This window comes from Scomber japonicus, chromosome 14 (genome assembly GCF_027409825.1).
Source record: "Scomber japonicus isolate fScoJap1 chromosome 14, fScoJap1.pri, whole genome shotgun sequence".
Taxonomy (NCBI): Eukaryota; Metazoa; Chordata; class Actinopteri; order Scombriformes; family Scombridae; genus Scomber; species Scomber japonicus.
In genome coordinates, this window is record NC_070591.1 from 20,183,705 (window position 1) to 20,203,670 (window position 19,966).

General features: G+C 37.8%; 1 protein-coding gene across 1 annotated transcript in view; it reads right to left on the reverse strand.

Annotated features, from left to right (window-relative positions):
- Window positions 1-594: 594 nt before the first annotated feature.
- The window catches only part of khdrbs2 (KH domain containing, RNA binding, signal transduction associated 2), a 61,339-nt gene continuing 41,967 nt past the window's right edge, over window positions 595-19,966 (reverse strand). Inside the window, exons 5-9 of the mRNA XM_053333131.1 lie at window positions 16,292-16,419; window positions 14,439-14,622; window positions 3,095-3,177; window positions 2,315-2,373; window positions 595-695 (exon numbers count right to left, since the gene is read on the reverse strand). Of these exons, the coding sequence (XP_053189106.1) occupies window positions 595-695; window positions 2,315-2,373; window positions 3,095-3,177; window positions 14,439-14,622; window positions 16,292-16,419 (555 nt within the window). The remainder of the gene's footprint in view (window positions 696-2,314; window positions 2,374-3,094; window positions 3,178-14,438; window positions 14,623-16,291; window positions 16,420-19,966) is intronic.

Consider the following 19,966-nt stretch of genomic DNA (forward strand, 5'->3'; position numbering starts at 1 on the left):
CCTTTTCGCTCTGAGGTATTAGTCTGGAAAACATCCACTTAAAACTGTCTGAGCCCCAAAGCCAAACCAATCAGTGAACTGCAGGGAAAGGGGATTGAGGTTGAAAACCGATGATTTTGAATTTGAAGTGAGGCAAAATATCATCGTCTTATCCCGGCATTACCTGTATGGTGGTTGGCTTGTAAACTTTGATTATTGCAGCATTAAAGGCAATAAATGGAAAGAGATTTAAAATAACTAACAGGAGACGATATCAGCAGTGTAATGTCCAAAATCTGAAATGACTACAGTATTCTTGGACAGTGGTGGAATGAATGGCATTTAGACAACCAATTTTAAGAACATCCTTCCCATCTCTTTTCATTTCCTTTCTATACAGTATTTTTTCAAAAAGACACACTTTCCCATTCACATCAATGAGAAAGTGTGTCTAAACTTTTGACTAGTACTGTATGTAGTTAGTTTTTGTTTCAATTTCTGAGGGAGACAACATGTGAGGGGACAAAAAAGGAAATGCTGTTACAACATTTTATGTGGAATTTAAAAAAAAATTATAAATAGTTTGAAATCAGAGATCACATATCAGGAGCACCTTCAGTATCTACCATAAGGATGTTTTCTGTAGCCCCCTCTTGTCAGCCGTAAAACTGGGGCTTTGAGACTGAGACTGGGACGGGTAGTCAGCCACTCCTCCTCTGCAAACAGTTAAAAAAAAAGCACACAGCAGAAAGCTGCATTCAATGCGCTGAGAAAGCTGATGCCACAAAGTCAAACTGTAAGCACAGTTATCATATACTATCCTCTCACAATCCATTTAACCAAAGACAAGAAAATTCAAGGGAGTAAATTCCATCTCAGGTACTACAGAGGCTTCTCCATAGAAAATTAATTTTATAAGCTCTTCGCCCTCTATTGGACCAATACTGAGATCTGACTGTCAGCAGCCTTCCTCACAGCCAAATTACATAAAGATGGCCACCTCTGCTGCATGGCACATTGCACCGCTTCCAAATAAGAAAGTGTTTATGGAGCAGAAAATCAAATCATTGCCCTCTTGGTTTTGGTTTGGTCCGACCTCAACACCCCAGTGCGCAATTCATTGTGCTGAAAATGAATTGACCTGCAAACCCATATTGGCAACCAGTTTATTGCCACAGTCATGTGACAACATAGTAACTCAACTTTTGGTGATTCTAATGTTGCTGCTTGAGTTAGCTTGAACAAGATTAACGACTGATCAGTTTATGAAACCTTTTTTTTTAAACACACAAGACAAGTCAACATAAAGCAGCTTGAGCAGCTGCTTGTGTTATGGGGGTACTTTTTTTCCCTCTTTTTTTACCTGAGTGCAGTGTTGTGTGCACAGCAGAGGTTATACAGCCAATAGTAACAGCTTTTCTGGAATAAGCCTATGAGGGCACATATCCAAAAGGCAAAGCACACAAAAAACACCTTTACAATGGGCAACAGTCAGCCCCCCGAGCTTTGACTGGCACATTTACTGATTTAGTCAAATGGAGTTTGTAGCCAGGAAGGTAGGATGGATGATGCGTGCAGGAGTGGCTCCCTGGTCGAGGATGATTAGAAGTGGGTTGGAACCACAAGGCTTTTCTTTTATTTCTCTACTGTGAAACATCTTTTAAATATCAGCGCAGCAGCAGCCAGGGTTGGCCAAGACTTTTTTTTCTTCCAAGGATGTTTGTTTATAAGTCGTTTTAACAATCCTACACCATGTCCATGAATTCAGCTAATTAGGTTGAAAATAATAGTGGCAAAATAGTGTTGTTCTTTTTTTATTTTTTATGTTTTTAAACATCACTGGCTTAAAGTGAGGTGCAAGGATAGATGTGGAACATATTTCATCAGAGCAGATATCACTGTGACAGTAATTAGTAGCAAAAATAAGCATAATGATGCCATAGATACTTTAACAGCTAATGAGCAGGTAGGGCTGCAATTAGCTATTATTTTCATTACTGATGAATCTTTTCTGGGCTATAACATGCCAAAGAATACAGACTATAGTAAAATATCACAATAACCCTCAGTCACAATTTCATAAATCCCAAGGTGACATATTCATATTGCCTGTTTTATCTGACCCATCCAAATATATCAATTGTATCATCATATAAAAGAGAGAAAAGCAGCAAGTATTTCTGCTTGATATCATTGTAAATTGGTTGCTTCCAGAGAAAAAACACTTTTGCTAACCTTTTTTTTCATAAGAAAGAGTGAGTCACATTTGGATCAATGATGCTTACACTATTTCCAAATAACAGTCATGCCACATTGTGAATTAGCCTGTACTTACCATAGTTGTTATAGGACTCATCACTGGTTCCATGTCCATACTCATAATATTCTGAAATGCTAAATCACACAGTGCAAATATCACAGTCAAAACAAAGAACGTATTTAGATATTTTTGTTCATTTTTGAAAGTTAAAATGATTTGTTATAGAAAAGTATTTAAAAGTTAAGGCTGCTATTGTTCTATATTTCTCTTCCAGTCAAGAAATCTCACAAAGAAGTCCAAAAACACCAAACACCTACTCTGTCTCTGGCTCTCAGCCCAACTCTACAGAGGATGTAAATCTTTAAAAACGGGATAGGAATACATACTTCTGTTTCTAAAAAAATGCTAAGTAATTTCCTAAAACAGCTGGGCACTGTAGCTTTTAGCAAATGCTACTCAAACAAGAATAAATAATGCATTTGTCTGGGACTATTTTCAGTGGCAGATTTATACACATTTAGTGCCTTAGTGAGTATTTATAGCAGCAGGATGGTGTATGTGGGCTGACTCAAAAAATAAAAAATAAATAAAAAATTACAGTGCCCATGTTCATCATAATGAAGGATCATGTCACCCAGTGCAACGGTGTGACTCATTGATGTGTTTTTAATAGTTTGTGGACAACACTAGAGTTTTATGGCACACAGAGTGATGACCCGTAAGACAGTTATTGACAGTGGATCTTTTACAGGCCAAGTAACAGTAGACAAATGGTGACTGAAAAAGCTCTTTTGTTTATCCAGGGTGTGTGTGTGTGTGTGTGTGTGTGTGTGTGTGTGTGTGTTTGAACATCACCTTTTTGATGGATTGCTGTAGTTATCTTCATAGGCTTCATAACTCTCATCATCATATTCTCCACCATATCCATCATCATAGCCCTGTGAAGGAAGAAGCTATAAGTATTAAAGTCTACTTGCCTCCTCATCTCTATCCAGTCTGACTGGTTAGAGATTAACATAAAAAAAAAAACAATCAATACTTAGTTCCTCAGGCAAAGTCCATTACTTTGTGTCCATAACAGGAGAGGAAACAAGAACCCATGTCCAACAGAGATTATTGATTCAGGTTTGCAAGGGGAACATGTCTCACTAGTGGAGCCTAATGGACACCTTCCGAGTCGTAAACTACAATATGGATCTCAACTATTGATAAGTGGCTACTCAGGAAACAAGCACAGCAATCATCCTGCAAGCAACTACAGTAATGTTCAATAACAATAAAGATGACCTCTTAAATGTGCCTGCAGTACAATAGCATAGTACTTTAAAAAAGCATTCTTTGTAGGTGTAAAGCAGGTAAAATATAACACTATTTGTATATTTCTCATAAACACATGGTATTTTTTTTCCTCTTCGAACACAGAGGAAAGATCATTCTGAAAAGGCTTCTGTTAGGAGGAAAACACCAGCATGAGGAAACTGACAGTGTCACGATTGCAGTTACAATGACAATATGCAATATAATGTAATTATGTAATGACAATAAGCTATGAAAATGTACGTTTTTTTCTTGTAAAAGCTACAAACATTACTGCAGTGAAGAGGCTACTCCTATTACAAATCATCTCCCTGTTGAGTCTCAGCTTCTTTCCCCCAGTTTGTTAATCCAGTTAGTGACAGTTTGTATCTACAGAGGACTGTTCTCAACCCAGTTATGCAAGTAACCTGGTTTTGGATCAATTTAAGTAAACATCAAGACACAGTTAGAAGAACAAACCACAGGAGAGCTAGCTAAGAAGCCTCTAATATTAAATACTGTGCTATTAAATAGGTTACTGGGGCATGCAAACACCTAACTTCAGTGCTTTGTCATCTGCAAAAATCATCCAGTGTTCATATAATTATTCACAGATTAGTAGATAAGTAAGATAATCATCAGTTCTCTCCCTTTTTTAGACATAACTGGACACTCAAAGGGTTGTTGATGGTGGACTGATGTATTTGAAAAAGTATGTGACATAATAAATGGTTAAATGGTTTATTCATTACCGCAGAGATAATTAATCACAGTGGACCAAAGGTTCACATAAACAGTTTAACCTGATTAAAATGTTAACTGGAGTAAGGCCAAAGTGTGACTTGTTGTCTTTTTTTTTGGTCTGGCCTTTTTATTTGTTGTATTGTGCACATGATGGGTCAACAATTTTTCAGGTCTGTTTTAACAGTCAGGTGAATTAACATTTTCTTATTGTAATCATTCCTCCTGTTCATGCTGACCATTAAAAGGTCTCTTCGTAATGCACTTACAATATAAGTGATGGGGGCCCAATTCCAGCAAGCCTCCTTCTGTGCAAAAATGTATTTAATAGTTTATCTGAAGCTAGTATAAAGCTTCATGTTAATCAAATCAAGTAGTTCAATGTTAGTTATGTTAATACCATGTCCCTTTTTTAATTACTATACTTCCACTGCAGCTCAACAGATAAACACTTTGTTAAAACACAAAGACATAAAAAGACTGAATTTGGCAGATATCCAGATGTGACTAACTCAGACTGCTGAATCCACATATATAAGCATGCACAAAATGACATGTGCGTACACACTGTGGATTTTGGCCCTCATCACTTACATTGAAAGCACATATGTAGGAGATCTTTTAATAGCCAGTATGGACAGGAGGAATGATTACAACGGGGGAAAAGCTCTTTCAGTGTTCATATATGCACCTGACTGTTGTTTTAAGACAGACAAGAAAAACTATGAGCCTATCATTTTAAGCGCAAATGTTTTTTGTGTTTTTTTCCCATCACGATCCAATATCGTCTAATCCTTTCCAATTTCAAATGAAGCTCTACTATGATACATTCAAGTATTCAGTTTCTTCTACTCATCAAATGCATTTTAAATCAGCAGGGTACATTTAAAGCTTCTCTGAAGGTTATTTATGCCAGACATGGCCTCAACAATGCATTATTCCTCCATGTCTGCCTGTAACAATAGACTAATATCATCTTGCATTAGGTGTGGCTGCTTTGGTAATGCTTTGTGTCACAAAAGCAGGCACATCAGTGTGAAGGACATCAAGTGCAGCAACGCATTAGATATTACATTTAAGGCAACAACACACTCTCCTGCAGGGTAATGCTGATTCAAACAGCTCTGGCTCCTGTGTGGCTTTATTTGTGTGAATATGAATTTGACTAAATTAAAGTTAGGGATTATGTCAAGGATTAAGTTGTTCAGGGGATCCAATACTTATTCTATTCTTACATGAGCTGTTCCCCACAAAGGCAGAGTCAGAGACCTGCATATCTCAGTAATTGACCATTTTGTTGGCAATCCCACATGACAAAACTCTCCTCACTGGCCCATAACAGTAAAGCAATCAGTGGATTCATTTCAGTAATATTTTATGAAAATAAAACCTCCCTACATTACAGTAATGTTAAGATAGAATATGTAATAGATCAGTTCTTTTCACTATATTTGTTAAAGGGGGGATGTTAACCAATTGAACTTATTATTTGTGCTGTCATCGGGCATACAAAAAATATACATCAGTGTTGTTCTTAGAGAGCTGGATATACAAAATAAATAACCATTCAAACTATAGCCAGACTGAATTCATCTGAACACATCAGAGCCCAGTTTACAGTCACTGTTTGTTTACTGGAGAGATGTGTATGTGCTCAGCTCACCGTGAGGCAGGTAGGCCATTGATAAAGTTATCTCAGAGTCAAGCTGCTGTTTACATTTTCTAACACATCAGTTGTATTTCTGGATTGTGCTTTTTCATCTAGAAAATGTCACATTTTAAAACATAGTCTCTAAAAGATATTCTCCTTGAACTGATCATTTGGGTCATCAAATATTGTTAACTGATCATTTTCTATGCCTTTCCTTTCAGTTCAATTATAGCTTAGCAACCGTAACTAGGCTAGAGTTGAACTGGTGTGTTTTGCTATTTATGATTGGCATGGCATCTGAGAAATAGACCTCAGAGTCTGAACTGAACTTTAAATCAATGACACATAGAAGCACATTTCCAGCAGAAAAAAAAAATCAACAATATTAACACAACATGCAAACAAGCATTGGTGTGACGTTGTGTCAACAACAAAAAAAGGCTGGTGTCTTTATCCCCCATCTTTCCAAAAAGTAAAACCTGAGGAGGAAAAAGTATCTAAGCCCTAAATTGAACTGTTTGTCTGTTTTTATGTGGTGCTGTGGTGACCTGTGGTGACCTCTGGTGACCTGTGGTGACCTGTGGTGACTTATTTTTCGCATTGACCGTGAGACACATGCATTTCAAGCAGTTCACACACTCTCACGCCACACCTATCGTTGATACAGAAGAAGTGATAGATCCCACTGCACAGATATTAATATATTATATACAGAATGTAATCCATACATCCCAACTCTCTCGCATATTGATAGCGGCTCCCTGACGCCCGCAAATGTGAGCCAATCAGTGTTGCCAGATCTCCCGATACAAATAAGCAACCAGGCCTGTGAAAACAAGCCAAAACGAGCGACTTTTTCTACGGAGCCCCCCCTAGGTTCCGCGGAGAGAAAAATAAATGTGTACACGGTTTTAAAATCTGTGGGGACGGATTTTAAACTGTGGGTACAGACTTGTGCGTGGTTTTGCAAAACTGTAGCCACGGTACACAGATACCGTAGAAAACAGATGGGATATCAAATATAGACTGATGTACCAAGTACATTATAGTCCACCATCAGTCGCGACGTTTTCCAAACCAGAGAAAAAACAGATTGGCCTGCTCTGCCTCTGATTGGCTAGTACTCGTTGCCATCTCGGTCAGAGCCAATTAGAAGCAGGATGTGGGTGGGAAAAAATACTGTCTTCTGTGTATATGGGGAAAGTGGGGGGGCAGAGGGAACAGGCAAAACTATCCTACCTTTAAATAACATATAGAAAATATCTGTATATGTGTAATCTCACGTTTTTTCAACTTTTCATTAAACTTGAGAGCACTGTGTTATGACATGTTATGAAAAAAGCCCACATACATTACTGACTTCAAAAATAAGGACATTTAAACCAAGTTCAACAGTTTGAAATAGCTAGAACTGATCAAATCTATAGTGACAAAATTGATGGTCGTCACCTAGAAATGAACCCTGCTCATCTTCAGTTCTGTGTGAAATGAAAGCTCCATTGTTAAAAAAAAAAAAATTACGATGAATTTCGAGTGTTACATCTGCCATTGGAAACTGTGTGTGTGTGACTGGAAAGCTTGGCAGGCACAACGGTAACAAAGGAGGAGCTTAGTGAATGTCTGTTTTACTTTTTAGGCAGCAATCCTACTTTTTGAACAAAAACATCCTGGCAAAAAAAAAACCCCAAAAAAACCCCAAAAAAGAAAAAAGAAACTTATTTATTGTCCATATGACAAACTGGCACAGCAGCAACATACCTTTGTGATTTCAACACATTAAGTTGAATGACTAGGGTACGTTTTGGGCATAAAAAACAGCCCCCATGGAAATATACCAGCATAGTAGCATGGGTACTTACATTTTTATAACTTGGCTGTGTCCATACCCATAAAAATCACCAAAACCCTCCTCTCAGGTCATTCCCCAACTTTTAAGATATAAAATCTACCGTACATGCATGGTTCTAACTGATGTCTAACTGACAGGATTTGTATAGAAATGAAGTGTGAAATACCAGTTATAAATATAATGAAGCCTTTAAATGTTTCAACGTCAGCTCTAAGAAAACATACAAAAATGTTTATTGCACTCTGGCTTATCTCTCTGCTGACCCCAGTAGTAGTTTGACACACAAAACAAGCTGTCTTCAGATTAGTATCTGTATATATATGCCGACCCCTAATTAATGAGGCTTGGTTCCTCTAGTTTGACACTCATCTGTAAAAACAATTAACGCTGGTCCTTCTTAACAAGGCAGAGGAAATAAATCAAATGTTAACACAAGGGTGGAGAGTCCTCGCTCAGTGTAATTAGGACAGCAAGAACCTAAAGGCCCTTAGCACTGTGCTTCATTATCAATTGACAACCTGTATGTCCCCTGACAGTGACGGATCTTCATAGGGAGCTGCCTGTGAATGCCTCTCCACACAGCAGACTGGAGAGGAAAATGAGATTTGCAGCCTTTTGTCTCAGTGAATAGATGCTGCTCTTCATTGTTTTCTACCTTTGCAAATTTAATCAGCGTGCACCTTTTGCTGTAGGTTGTACTCTTAATTTTTGAGTTTACTTTTGAATATATTTGATCAAATTGTATCATGGTTATCAAGTAAAAAACTTTGATTTCATTCAAGGTTAAAGGCATTCCACAATATTGTTGTATTGGCTGAAGAGATATTGAAATGAGATATGTATTCCTGATTCCTCTGACGTTAATTTACCTGTCCTCGTAGTGTTTAGCATTAGATGTATCTGCATCTGTGCGATTCCTTCCTCACAGGCAGTGTAAGTCCCTGATGATACAGCTGGAGCCATTATGCATTCAACCTGAGTTTTTCTTCTATTAAATAATCAAGTGGAAGTAGCGGAAGTGTGTGTGTCATACATCTGTTTTAATAAACAGGAGAGTTCTGCATGGAGAATTTCCATAATTAATCTAACAAATGTGAACTCAGCAGTGTATCTGAACCTATTGTTATAAAGCAATTACAGCAGATGTGCATGCCATCCTAAAAGGTGTCCTGTGAAACTGCTCTCCTTCCAGAAATATTCAGAACTTCGAATCTCACGCATCTTTCATGCTTGTGAAAAAGATGATATGGGAAGATTTTTTTCCCGTTTCTAAAGGGTGTCCTTTTGCTTTTTCCACAGTAGATAGAAGACTTATTTTTTTTCTTCAAAGCCTCCCAAAGCTCTGTGTTTAATCACATTATGGCATTTCCCGCACAGCCTTGGTGTGGTTGCAGGGCTCAGGTTTAAAAAACCCAAGCTACGCGTTTCAAATTTTACCAGCCATTTGTACAATTCATGGTCTGCTGTCAGGGACAGAATGGTGTATCAGTCTCAGATTCCTCTCTTCTATCTTCAGCTTTGACATTAGAAAGATAAGATTTGATCCAGATGGGATTTGATCTTTAACATTAAACTGAAGCCTTGGTTCCAGTCTATACAAAATGCCATCAATCACTCTTTAATCTCCCTCTGCTCTCATTTTGCACTTTTCAAACAGAGGAACTAACACTGATTACACTGAAAGGTCTTGCTTCTGCTCTTCCTAGGAGATTAGAAATATTCATTCGTCAATGCTTGTTTAAAAAGTCACAAAATCATGGTTATTAGTGGTAATTTAAGTACTTCAACAGGAACTTCATATCTGAAAGCGTACCTACACCTGTAATGACATGTCTCCGTCAAGTCATTTTCATATTATGAATCACACCTCAGCTGGATACCTGGCATCAACCTGTCCTATTCCAGCTATGCTTTGTGTGGGAAACCATGAAACACCCTTTTTGCAGATGTACCAAAATATACAGTTTGAAATGTGGTGGCACATTATCACATACCATACAGAGCCCAGTAGTAGGAATCATTTTGTGATTCTTGCAGAAGAAGCAGATAACTCATAACTAGAAAACAGGCTTGTTTCGACTGGATAAGAGATCTGCTTTTTAAGCACTTTCACATTATAGTACAGATGGAGGATTCATTCTGTGGCTTAATACAGATGGGTGGCCGATTGCTTGGTGTCTTGATAATAAATATGACAAATAATTGCCAAAGAGCATAAAAATTCCAGGCTATCATTAACTGTTTGAATTTTCAGTTATTCCTGGCTCAAATTGTGTTTACCAAAAATGTAAATGTGCAAATGGAAGCACATAACGGTGGGTTCACATAAATACTCTCTGAAAACCTCTTCACTGTTATTAGTTTTTGGAGGTTTCTACCATCACCAAACTCCTTGCAATAAAGTAAAATGTCATTCAGTGTAACAATGTGGATTGCTGACATGTTTGTAATAGTTCTTGGACAACAACTCAGGCCTATGACACAATACAATACTTGTAACAGGGCTCAGTTAATTGTTGGTTTGGCTCTGCAGATTTGTTGTCAATAAAAAATATGAAGAATTCACAGCCAAAACAAGTATATACTAGAGAAACAACAGATCATTTGGTAGCACGTCTGCTGTAATATCTTAACATCCTTCAACCAAAACAACAATTTTCGTCAGTCATCAATCCTGGGAGGATTACATATGACAAAGTGTGAAGGATCTGCTATAAAGCTGTGTGAAGAATGATGAAACACATTAATGCTGACTTAAACATGTAAAAACATTTGCAGCAGCTCAGTGCATAGATGCCTAAATGTATGCAGACTAACCCCCCCCCCCCCCCCCGAACCTGCCACTACAGTGAAGGACTGCAATCCACTTTACCTCTGAATCGTTGTTATCCTTTAAGAGGTACAATAATGGTCACTGTCACTGTATTAGTTTTATGACACTGACAGGATGACAGAGTCCATTAATCATTACAGTCTCGAGAGGAATCCCTAGTGCATGATGACCTGCTCCATGGCAGAAACACGGGAACTGTTTGAGGGAACTCACCCCAAATTGAGGAGAAAAACAATTTATTCACTAAACAGAATGACTGTAAACTCCAGGATGCATGCATAACTACATATGTACATGCTGGTTATGAATAAGCAATCATATGCAAATTGGTTTCTGCCAGAACATTGTGCAGTGTTGCTAATGACTTAGCATTAAAGGATGAGGCACAATGCAACTGTGATACAGGAAACAAAACAGTGGCTGCATTAAGGATTTAGTCATATGATTGACTGTTATTTTTAATATTTGATTTGAATTTGAAGGTTACCTTTATATATTTTTGAAGGCTGGTAGTAAATCTCCACGTGTCAGACACAATACCAGCAGCTTGTATGTAATGTAAGTGAAGAAAAACCTCATTATAGGAACTTTCTTGCCCGACGTACAGACTAATGGCAGCATTCATTGGGTTTATGCAAAAAATGACTCACTAAGAAAACCTGATTTACCTTAACACCTTAACAACTTAAACTAAATGCCAAACTTGACTGTGGGTCTGTCACATTAAACATTGTTTTGTCAAGAAGTCCAAAATAAAGACCAAAATTGACTGAATTAACTAATTTGTTTTTTTCGATATTTGTGACTTCCCACCCCTGTCTCTGGCAGTCCTGTGGTCCCATGCCAATACTGAAAGTGCACTGCAGTTTTTAACAATTGTTTTCCAAACTGGAATAAAGTCAGCTACGGATTAATACACATGTGGCACTCCAGTGAGTATTTACAGCAGCAGAACAGTGTATGTGAGATGCTCTCAAAATAAACTACTATGCCCATGTCTAATAAAGGAACAGATCACCAGTGCAGTGGTGAGGCTCAGTGATGTGCTTTTAATAGTTTGGATGGAGGTGTATGGCACAGTAGAACAAACTACAGTATATCAGGCTTTACACACATATGATAATTGTAAGATTTGGTCTATTCTTAGGATTTATTGACTGTAAAAAAAAAAATTAGCAGCCTTATTTAACATCCTTAGTAAAAAGAGAAAATCTCAATCTGCCTTCAAATTCCTTCACAGACTACCATTCAAACAACACTAAAGCATGCCAATCTGTTTTTTGTTGTTTTTTTTTGTTTTTGGCAAGCCTTTTTTATATGGTCTCAGTGAGTGATGGGAAAGTGAAGCTTTGCATTTTTCTTGTACAACTGACTAGCAAGAGTAAGCAAAAGCTTTTTGTACAAAGAGCTACGATCTGGGAAGAACAAAGAAAACGGAGCTGTGGTGTAAAGGATACAGCAAGGTGAGATTTGTGGGAGAAAGATAAAGAGAAAATGTTGAGTTCATAAATTATAAAGCAAACAATGATACATGATAACCGCCAGCTTCCTCACGCTTTCCACTGAAGTTTTAAATCAATACCACCCTCGATTAGGCATAATTATGGACATTCTCACAGTATCACTTTTATGAGACCGACTGACGGTTTGACAGAATCCATCAATCCACAGTCTCTGGAGACATCTACACGATACCCCCCCCCCCACACACACACACACACAACAGTGCGTTTCTTCCCAAAGACAAATACAGGATGTAGCAACAAAGCTGCATCTACAGCTGCTGATCTATTATTGTGTTTCATTAGATTGTACGGTGCAGGATTCTTGTAGTGGAATAACAACAAGCGTTACAGCATGTTGTATAGTCAGTGATTGAAAAAGACAACTAAACAAACCTGGACCCTTTTATAAAGAGGTCTTGCTTCATTCTGAAAACATGCTCAAAGAAAATTGTGTAATGTAGTAGAAAAAAAATTGCAAAGTGAGATATGAGAGAAGAAAATGTTCAGGACAAACTCATCTTTCCATAATCCCCTAGTCTCTGTGCTCCCACCCTCCTTTCCAACCTCCAATTACAAAGAGAAGAAATGCCTCGCCTTTTCACTCCTCAGAAATACACAGGCTCTACATCAGAACTCAATTTGGTTTGGTAATGAGACTGCGCTTGTGCATTTCCCCATGCAGACAGCCCAATCTTCAACTGCCAGCACACATGGGGGCTTTGCTTAGTAGGAAGGCTCTGAGGAAATAGACTGGTAAAAGTGTTGCCTTTTTCATTTGGATGAAACTTAGAGCCCACCTAGTGTAGTTTTTCAAAATGACCTTGAGAAATTTCCCAGATCTGAGGACAAACATACTTTCAACTAGGGCTTTGAAAAATGTTATACAGTAGAATCCCTGCCTTACTTTAAGTGATGTGAACAAAGGTTTTTCCAACCGCTGGTCAAGGATCTGTCTACACCCCTGAGTGGAATGGTGCAACCAATCACAACATATGGACTTTTGGTATAAAATAAAATTTAAAACCACTCTTTTTTTTATCTCATCTCTTCTGTAGCACATTTTTATCTATGGCACATGTTACATGTCTATGTTTAATAGTTTTTCTGTTTTAGGGAATAATGTAACATTTTGGCACATACAGTATGCATATTTGTTTCATTGACTGTAACACTTTTAATCAAATGTTTTTTTTATTTTGACATGTGTTGCTTTTATATTCTGTCTTGATGCATTTTATGTTTTAATTTAAAGCTCTTTGAATTGCCTTGTTGAAATGTGCTATTCAAATAAACTTGCCTTGCCTTGACAAGTTAGAGGGGAATATTGATACCACTTTCACATCTGTCCATTCAGTGTAAGGCTGCAGCAAAAAGTCAGGCAGCTCAGCTTTAAACAAAGACTGTTCTCTCTTTTCAGGGAGCCATTGGTTTCCATTCATTTTACCCCAGAATGAAAATGCTCTTGAAACGTGCTTGAAAAAAAAAAAGTTGTTGCCTTTTTAAAAAAAATATCTTTGCTAATGGTTGTGTGTTCTGCTGCAAACAGGCACTGATTTGGAAAATACTTTCCCCAGGCTTTGACATCTGAGGACATTTTGTGATGCACAAATGACAAAACATTACTGTAACATGTAACATGAATGGCATATTCAACCTTGAAGTTGTCACGCTGAAAGACATCTGCCATTGTACTTTCCAGAGTTGTGAAATCTTGTCTGTGAGTACAAACAGCTTTGGAGTCTTCTCCTTCTTAGAAGTCCTTAAATGCAATTAATCTGTGACTCCAACCTGACTTACTTGATCATATTTTCTCACCGGTACCTTAAACAGCCCGCCTCCACTCTCAGTACAGGATATTAAAGTTGGAATTAACTCCAAATACAGTACTCATTTTTATGGTAATGAAGGAACTTATCTCCAAGTGCAACTGTGTGTTTATAATTATTTAACAAAGGAGCTCTATGAGCTCATAGTGATATCTGCTTGCAACATCATTCGACGCATTGACATAAAAATAAAGATAATTATTTATTAACGTAAGCAAACTTATTTTAAGATGCCAAGAAGATGCACAATTATTCTTAAATCATGTTTTGCCTTTAATTAGGTTTAAGTTGTAATTATAATCGAAATATGTTGTTTTTAATCATTTCCTGTTTGCCCTAATTTTTCAGACATGTCCCCGTTTGCCTTACCCCACCATGTAAATCAGGACTCATGCAGATCACATGAAACGGGATTAAACCAAGTGTGATTTACACACAGTTCAAGTAAAATTACTATCAGCTATACTTTCCAGTGTGTGCAAAGAGGATTGGACTTACATAGTCGTCGTATGATTCATGTGTGACTGCTAACAGCGGGGGCCTGTATCCAACACTCCCTGCTGCACCCCTGGCTCTCGGGGCTTGTACCTCCCTTGTTAAAACAGTCTTGGGAAGTTTGCTGTGTGTCACTGCCGCTGTCCCCCGAGGGGCTACTGCACTTCTTCCTGTGCCTCTGTGGCCCCTGGTGAAGCAAACAAGTGGACAGACATGGCATCAATTTGCCTTAGGAAAATCACTCCACAAATTCTGTAAATAAGCTGTACAGATGTCAGTGAAATCAGTTAAATCCCTCTTATCGTTGGGTATATGTGCAGGCTGCCTCAGTTGGTGGTTGTCGTACAGTATATGTCTGGGTGAAACACAAGATAAGCATAACCTCCGCTGGCACTGAGGTAGATCTTGTAATGATCACAGAGATGAAAAGTGTCACTTTGTGTTTTTTTCTCCTCAGCAAACATGCCTGTGGGACACGGTGTGGTTAATTCAATAACACGATAGAGCAGTGCTGTGTCTGCGTTTCTACAAAATCACATCTCTATCTGTCTAAAACTGCTGGAAACATGCAGGTTATATGCTTACCTGCAAAAGGGGAGCAAAGAGTGATTATACTTAAGGGACAGATTGTTGCTAGTGAGTGTCCAGCAGCAGGACCACAGGATCACCGTAGGGATTGCAGGGCGGATTTAGCATTGCAAAGCCATCTATTGTCTGCTAACTTACATTTTAACAGCGGCAGGATGTAGGTGGGCTAGGACACCCCTTCTTCCTCTGGCACATCCTTCACTAGGTAGCAGTCTATTGTGATCCAAAAATACTGACACTCAAAGGGGAATTACTGGTGCATATTTTTCATGGAGATTTTAAATAATCGCTTATCAGTGCGCCATAAGGAGGAAATCTGGGAAGTGGTGTTGGTGACTTTAAATTGGGAGCGTCCCGCGTTGCTGCTGGATTTAGCTCATCTACAGTACATGTGTTGCCTGAATTAGGCTAGGCTGTCATGTAGAACTGGACCTGCTTACTCCTGCAGGACAGCCAGGGCTCAGGTAGATTACAGACAATTTGTTCTAAAAAGGAACTTAAAAGGGGACCAGAGAGACAGGCGCTTCACACAAGCAGCTGCATGCATGGCTAAGCCAAACAAATGCTCTGTAGTATTAAGTTCTTCAGTAGCTGGCTGGTCCTGTCTACATCCTAGCATTCCCTTGAGCTGTTTTTGAGTTTGTAAAATGACAGCCAAGAGTGCAAAAATAAATAAAATAAGTAGAAAATACTGCTTAAAATTATTAACTCAAACCTGAGGAAGAGATGCAAGTACATTTATATGAAAATATATAATATGTTTGCCAGTAAACCAATTAATCAGAAAATTCACCGTGGAGATGGCTTTTCCATTTTCATTATGAATATATTAATTTGACATTCACACTAACTTTCTATCCAATATATGGCACTGAATGACAAAATGTGTGTAAAGTGAAAGCAGATGACTGTTTTGGGGTTTCTACACAGTTGAATTAACTTTTTTCCATCATCATCCATCCATATTCATGACACACGTGCAACAGAAAACTACATGTAGGAGGACATTTCCACTCCTGTGTGTCCAAAAAACTGTTTAACACTATTTTTTTTAACGTTTCAATTTAACCACAGAGCCAACAAAGCTTAGGAGTGCATGTGGGCTTTCACAGCAGAAGTTTTTTAAGGTGAAGATTGCCACATTGAAACACAAAAAAGTAACTTTTAATAATTCCCAAACCTCAAGAAACTTATTTTTGTATTCACACGAACAAACACTCAACTTTCACCCACCTTGTCTTTTCACACACCTGTAATTAGCACTTTACCTTGCGGATGCTGTGGTCGTTGGTCGTGTGCTCCTTCCCTGTGCACACCTCCCTCTGCTTGAATCTTCAGAGCCGTTCAGCAGGGAGAGCTCTCTCAGCTGCTCCTGTCTGATCTCGTCATTGTAGTCCTGCGGGAACAAAATGCGGCATGCCTCATATATTAAAAAAAGAAAAAAAAAAACCCAAAAACATTTGTCTTACGACTGCAACAGATGCTGGCAACAGTAGCAAAATGTCAACAAATTGAAATTATCTTGACACACAGGAAACACATGGCGTGGCTCAGCATTGAATACTTAATGAAGAATGTGATGTTTTGGATACAAAATGCAGGGGAGAGATTACAGAAGTAGAAAATAAATATTTCTCAAAAGAGCTATGGATTCATTGTTAAGAGTAGAGGACCCATTTTTATTTTTTTTATATTAAGGGGTTTGAAAAAGTGCATTTTTGATTACAAATTGGCTTCAGAGTGGCTGGCAGACCAACAACTCACAAAATCAGGACAAGATTTCTAAATAATTTCACAAACCTGTACAACAAGACGAGGTAGGACATAAAAAGGAAATTAGCCCAAGGAAACTCTCTCTTTCAAGCTGCTGAAAAAGTTCCTTATTGTGTCAGCACACGCAGCCTGTAATTGACAGCTTCAATAACTTTTTTTGTGGAATATCGTTATCTTGTGATTCCGAACCACTTTTCTCAACCCATTATCAAACATGATACGGATCATTACACAGCAGATAAGGGAGTGGACAAAGCAGTATTCATTATCTTGTCATTGCTGACAGATAAACAGGCTTATTTCCCAGAAACACTTAAGCCAAGCCCACAAGATTCGGCACCGCCAGCAAAATGTTTTTGTAACCATGACAAAACAGCGGAGGCAGCAACCTATTTCTTTAGCTGGCTATGTTTTTTGACAGCAGTGTTTTTGCAACTTTGTTTTGTTTTGCTTATTGTGTATGTGTCATGTAATGAAAGTAGAGCAAGAGAGCCCAAAAAGCTTCTGTCACCTAGAGCAAAATTTAAAAATAAACAGGATAAATAATATTCATGATTATATGAAAGCAGCCATGGAAGATTTTTTGTCAGTTAATGATAACGGTGCCGGGTCTGACTCTATTCTGTGGGAATTTTTTAAAGCCGTGATAAGAAACAAAATCATTGCTTACAAAGCATCCAAGAAGCAGAAAAAGGCACACACATCCTCTCTGTGCATCGAATTCAAGAATGAACACCATCTTGAGCGATCAGATCAATAAGCAAATACTCAAGCTGAGACAAAAGCCAGAACAGTTGGCCAGGCAGCTGCAGGGTGCACAGGTGAGTATAGGTCCATTTTTTTCAAGGTTCTTCTTTTGGGAAAATCTGAACTGTGACGCAGAGGATATGACTCAGGAGGTAGAGTGGGTTGTCTACTAATTGGAAGATCAACGGTCCGATGTCAGTATTACTGTTCGAGAAATTAAAGATGCAATAAAATCAAAACGGTTCAGTGAAGAGTTTTTAAAGTCCTACATTGATTTAATCTCCCCCTTGCTATTCAGAATTCAGAATGATGAAACATTCTTTTGTCAGTAAGATATTTCCAAGATTTTCCTTTTAATGGAAATCTCCCTTATGACATACAAGTGAGCTCTCTGATACACAAGTAGAAGTGATACTGCAACTGGAGTCTCATGCAGCACAAAACAGTCTGTCAGCTCCTCTGTTTTCCACTGAGAATGATCCATTGTACCTGGTGGAGGATAGTTATATCCTGCAAAACTCAATTAAAATTTTAACAAATTAAAACAAATTAAACAGATGGTTGATGCACCTGAAATTTTCTTTATATTCACCTATTTGTTTCAATCATAATTTTATTCCACCATAATCAGATCAAGTCTTTACTTATTGAAATGATAAAGTTTTGACAATCATTGCAGGCAAGTACATAAATAATCACTTTGCATCTTGTATGGAACTGAAAGAAGTTTTCTCCCTTTATAAAGCCCATTTTTGATCAGATCATTTTCAAATGTTTTAAAAGCCACCAAGAACACTTTGTATGTTTTAATGAAACAACATCCTGATTCTAAACATCTTGTTTCAAAATGTGTGATAATGTTTCTAATATGACAGTGATGATAATAACTTATCATCAAATAAGTGTGGAGTTGACTGAGGAGGTGTGGAGGGAGGTGATGGGGAGGATCCATTAAGGTTAAATTAAAGCCAGCTAGCAGCAGATTCAGTTCAAAGTCATGCATAGATTACACTAATCTAAAGAAAATATTAATAAAATGTATCCTGACATATTTGATATTTGCGACAGATGTAACTCAAGGTCATACTCTCTGGTTTTGTCCCCTTTTTGACAGGAAATATTTTCTTTGTATTGTAAAATTTATGATATATAAATTGACCTGATGCTCTAATTGCATCGTTTGGTTGTTCTGAAGCTTCTCTTAAACTGTCACACACTGTACAGCAGACCCTGATGTTTGGTGCGTTAATAGCAATAGAGGCTACCAGCACTCCTTGTTTCTCCAGATGGTTTAGGGAACTGGTCTTACGTATACAACCTGAGAGTCTTTGAAGCAACATACATGGTTTTCATGAAAAATTTGACATTACCTGGGGCCCAATTATTAGACACCTTAACTTTCCTGCTTGTTAGTGGGAGACCCTGCTGCGTGGTATCCAATTTTGCTATTCTTAGCCAAACTCTTTTTTTCTTTCTTTTTTAATGATATAGTCTGAAACATTGTTGTACTTATCTCTGTCTTTTTTTTCGCTCTGTTTTTGAGTGTGGGATGTGTTATGTTTGTAGATTTTTTTTTTGTGTGATGAAAATTCAATATAAATAAATGGAGGTTGCAACAGACATGATGTCAGCTTTGACCCAGTTTGCACTTCAAGGTGACACAATATTAGAGCTGGTCTACATTAATGATCACTCTTAAGCCATTTCAGTCTTTATAACAGCAGAGTCAATGACATCTCTGTGAACATTAATCCAACCAGTAAATTAACTACACATTGATATATGAGATATGAGTCTGTCCGGAGCACACTGATAAGTAAAGGACTGGATAACTTTAATGGGTGTGCAAGCTCTGTGCGAGTTAGATTACAGCTCACACATACAATCTAATATTCTGCTTTTTATTACATCCTCCTTTTGAATTTACTTTGTGTATTTCTTCTTCTTCTTCTTATATATATAAACCCACCTACACCTCACTTAGTCATGAGGATATCACAGCAGATGTATTTGCCCACTCTGTAATGTAATTTGCATATTTTTAACACTGAATATAATCAGATCTTCAACAAAAAAAACTATTATTAGATTTGAATAATTCTGTGTGAACACCAAGTAAATCTGAAACTAATTAATTTTCTAGACGTGTGACAACTAAACTTGTAGACTCCTTATTACATGTCAACTTTAGAAACTTTCATACTTTAACTATTCAAAGCTTTCTCAGGATTTTTTCAGCTCAATATTTGTGGCATTTTTTTCTAGACTAGATTATACCATCTCCAGTCATCCACTTATTGACTTTTGCATGTGTGTTTCGGCTCATTGTGTTGCTCAATGACTATAGACGGTTTGATATTCCTAAATACGGAGCAGGATCACGGTTCAGTGACAGCAAATTATTCAGAACCTGATGCAGCAAA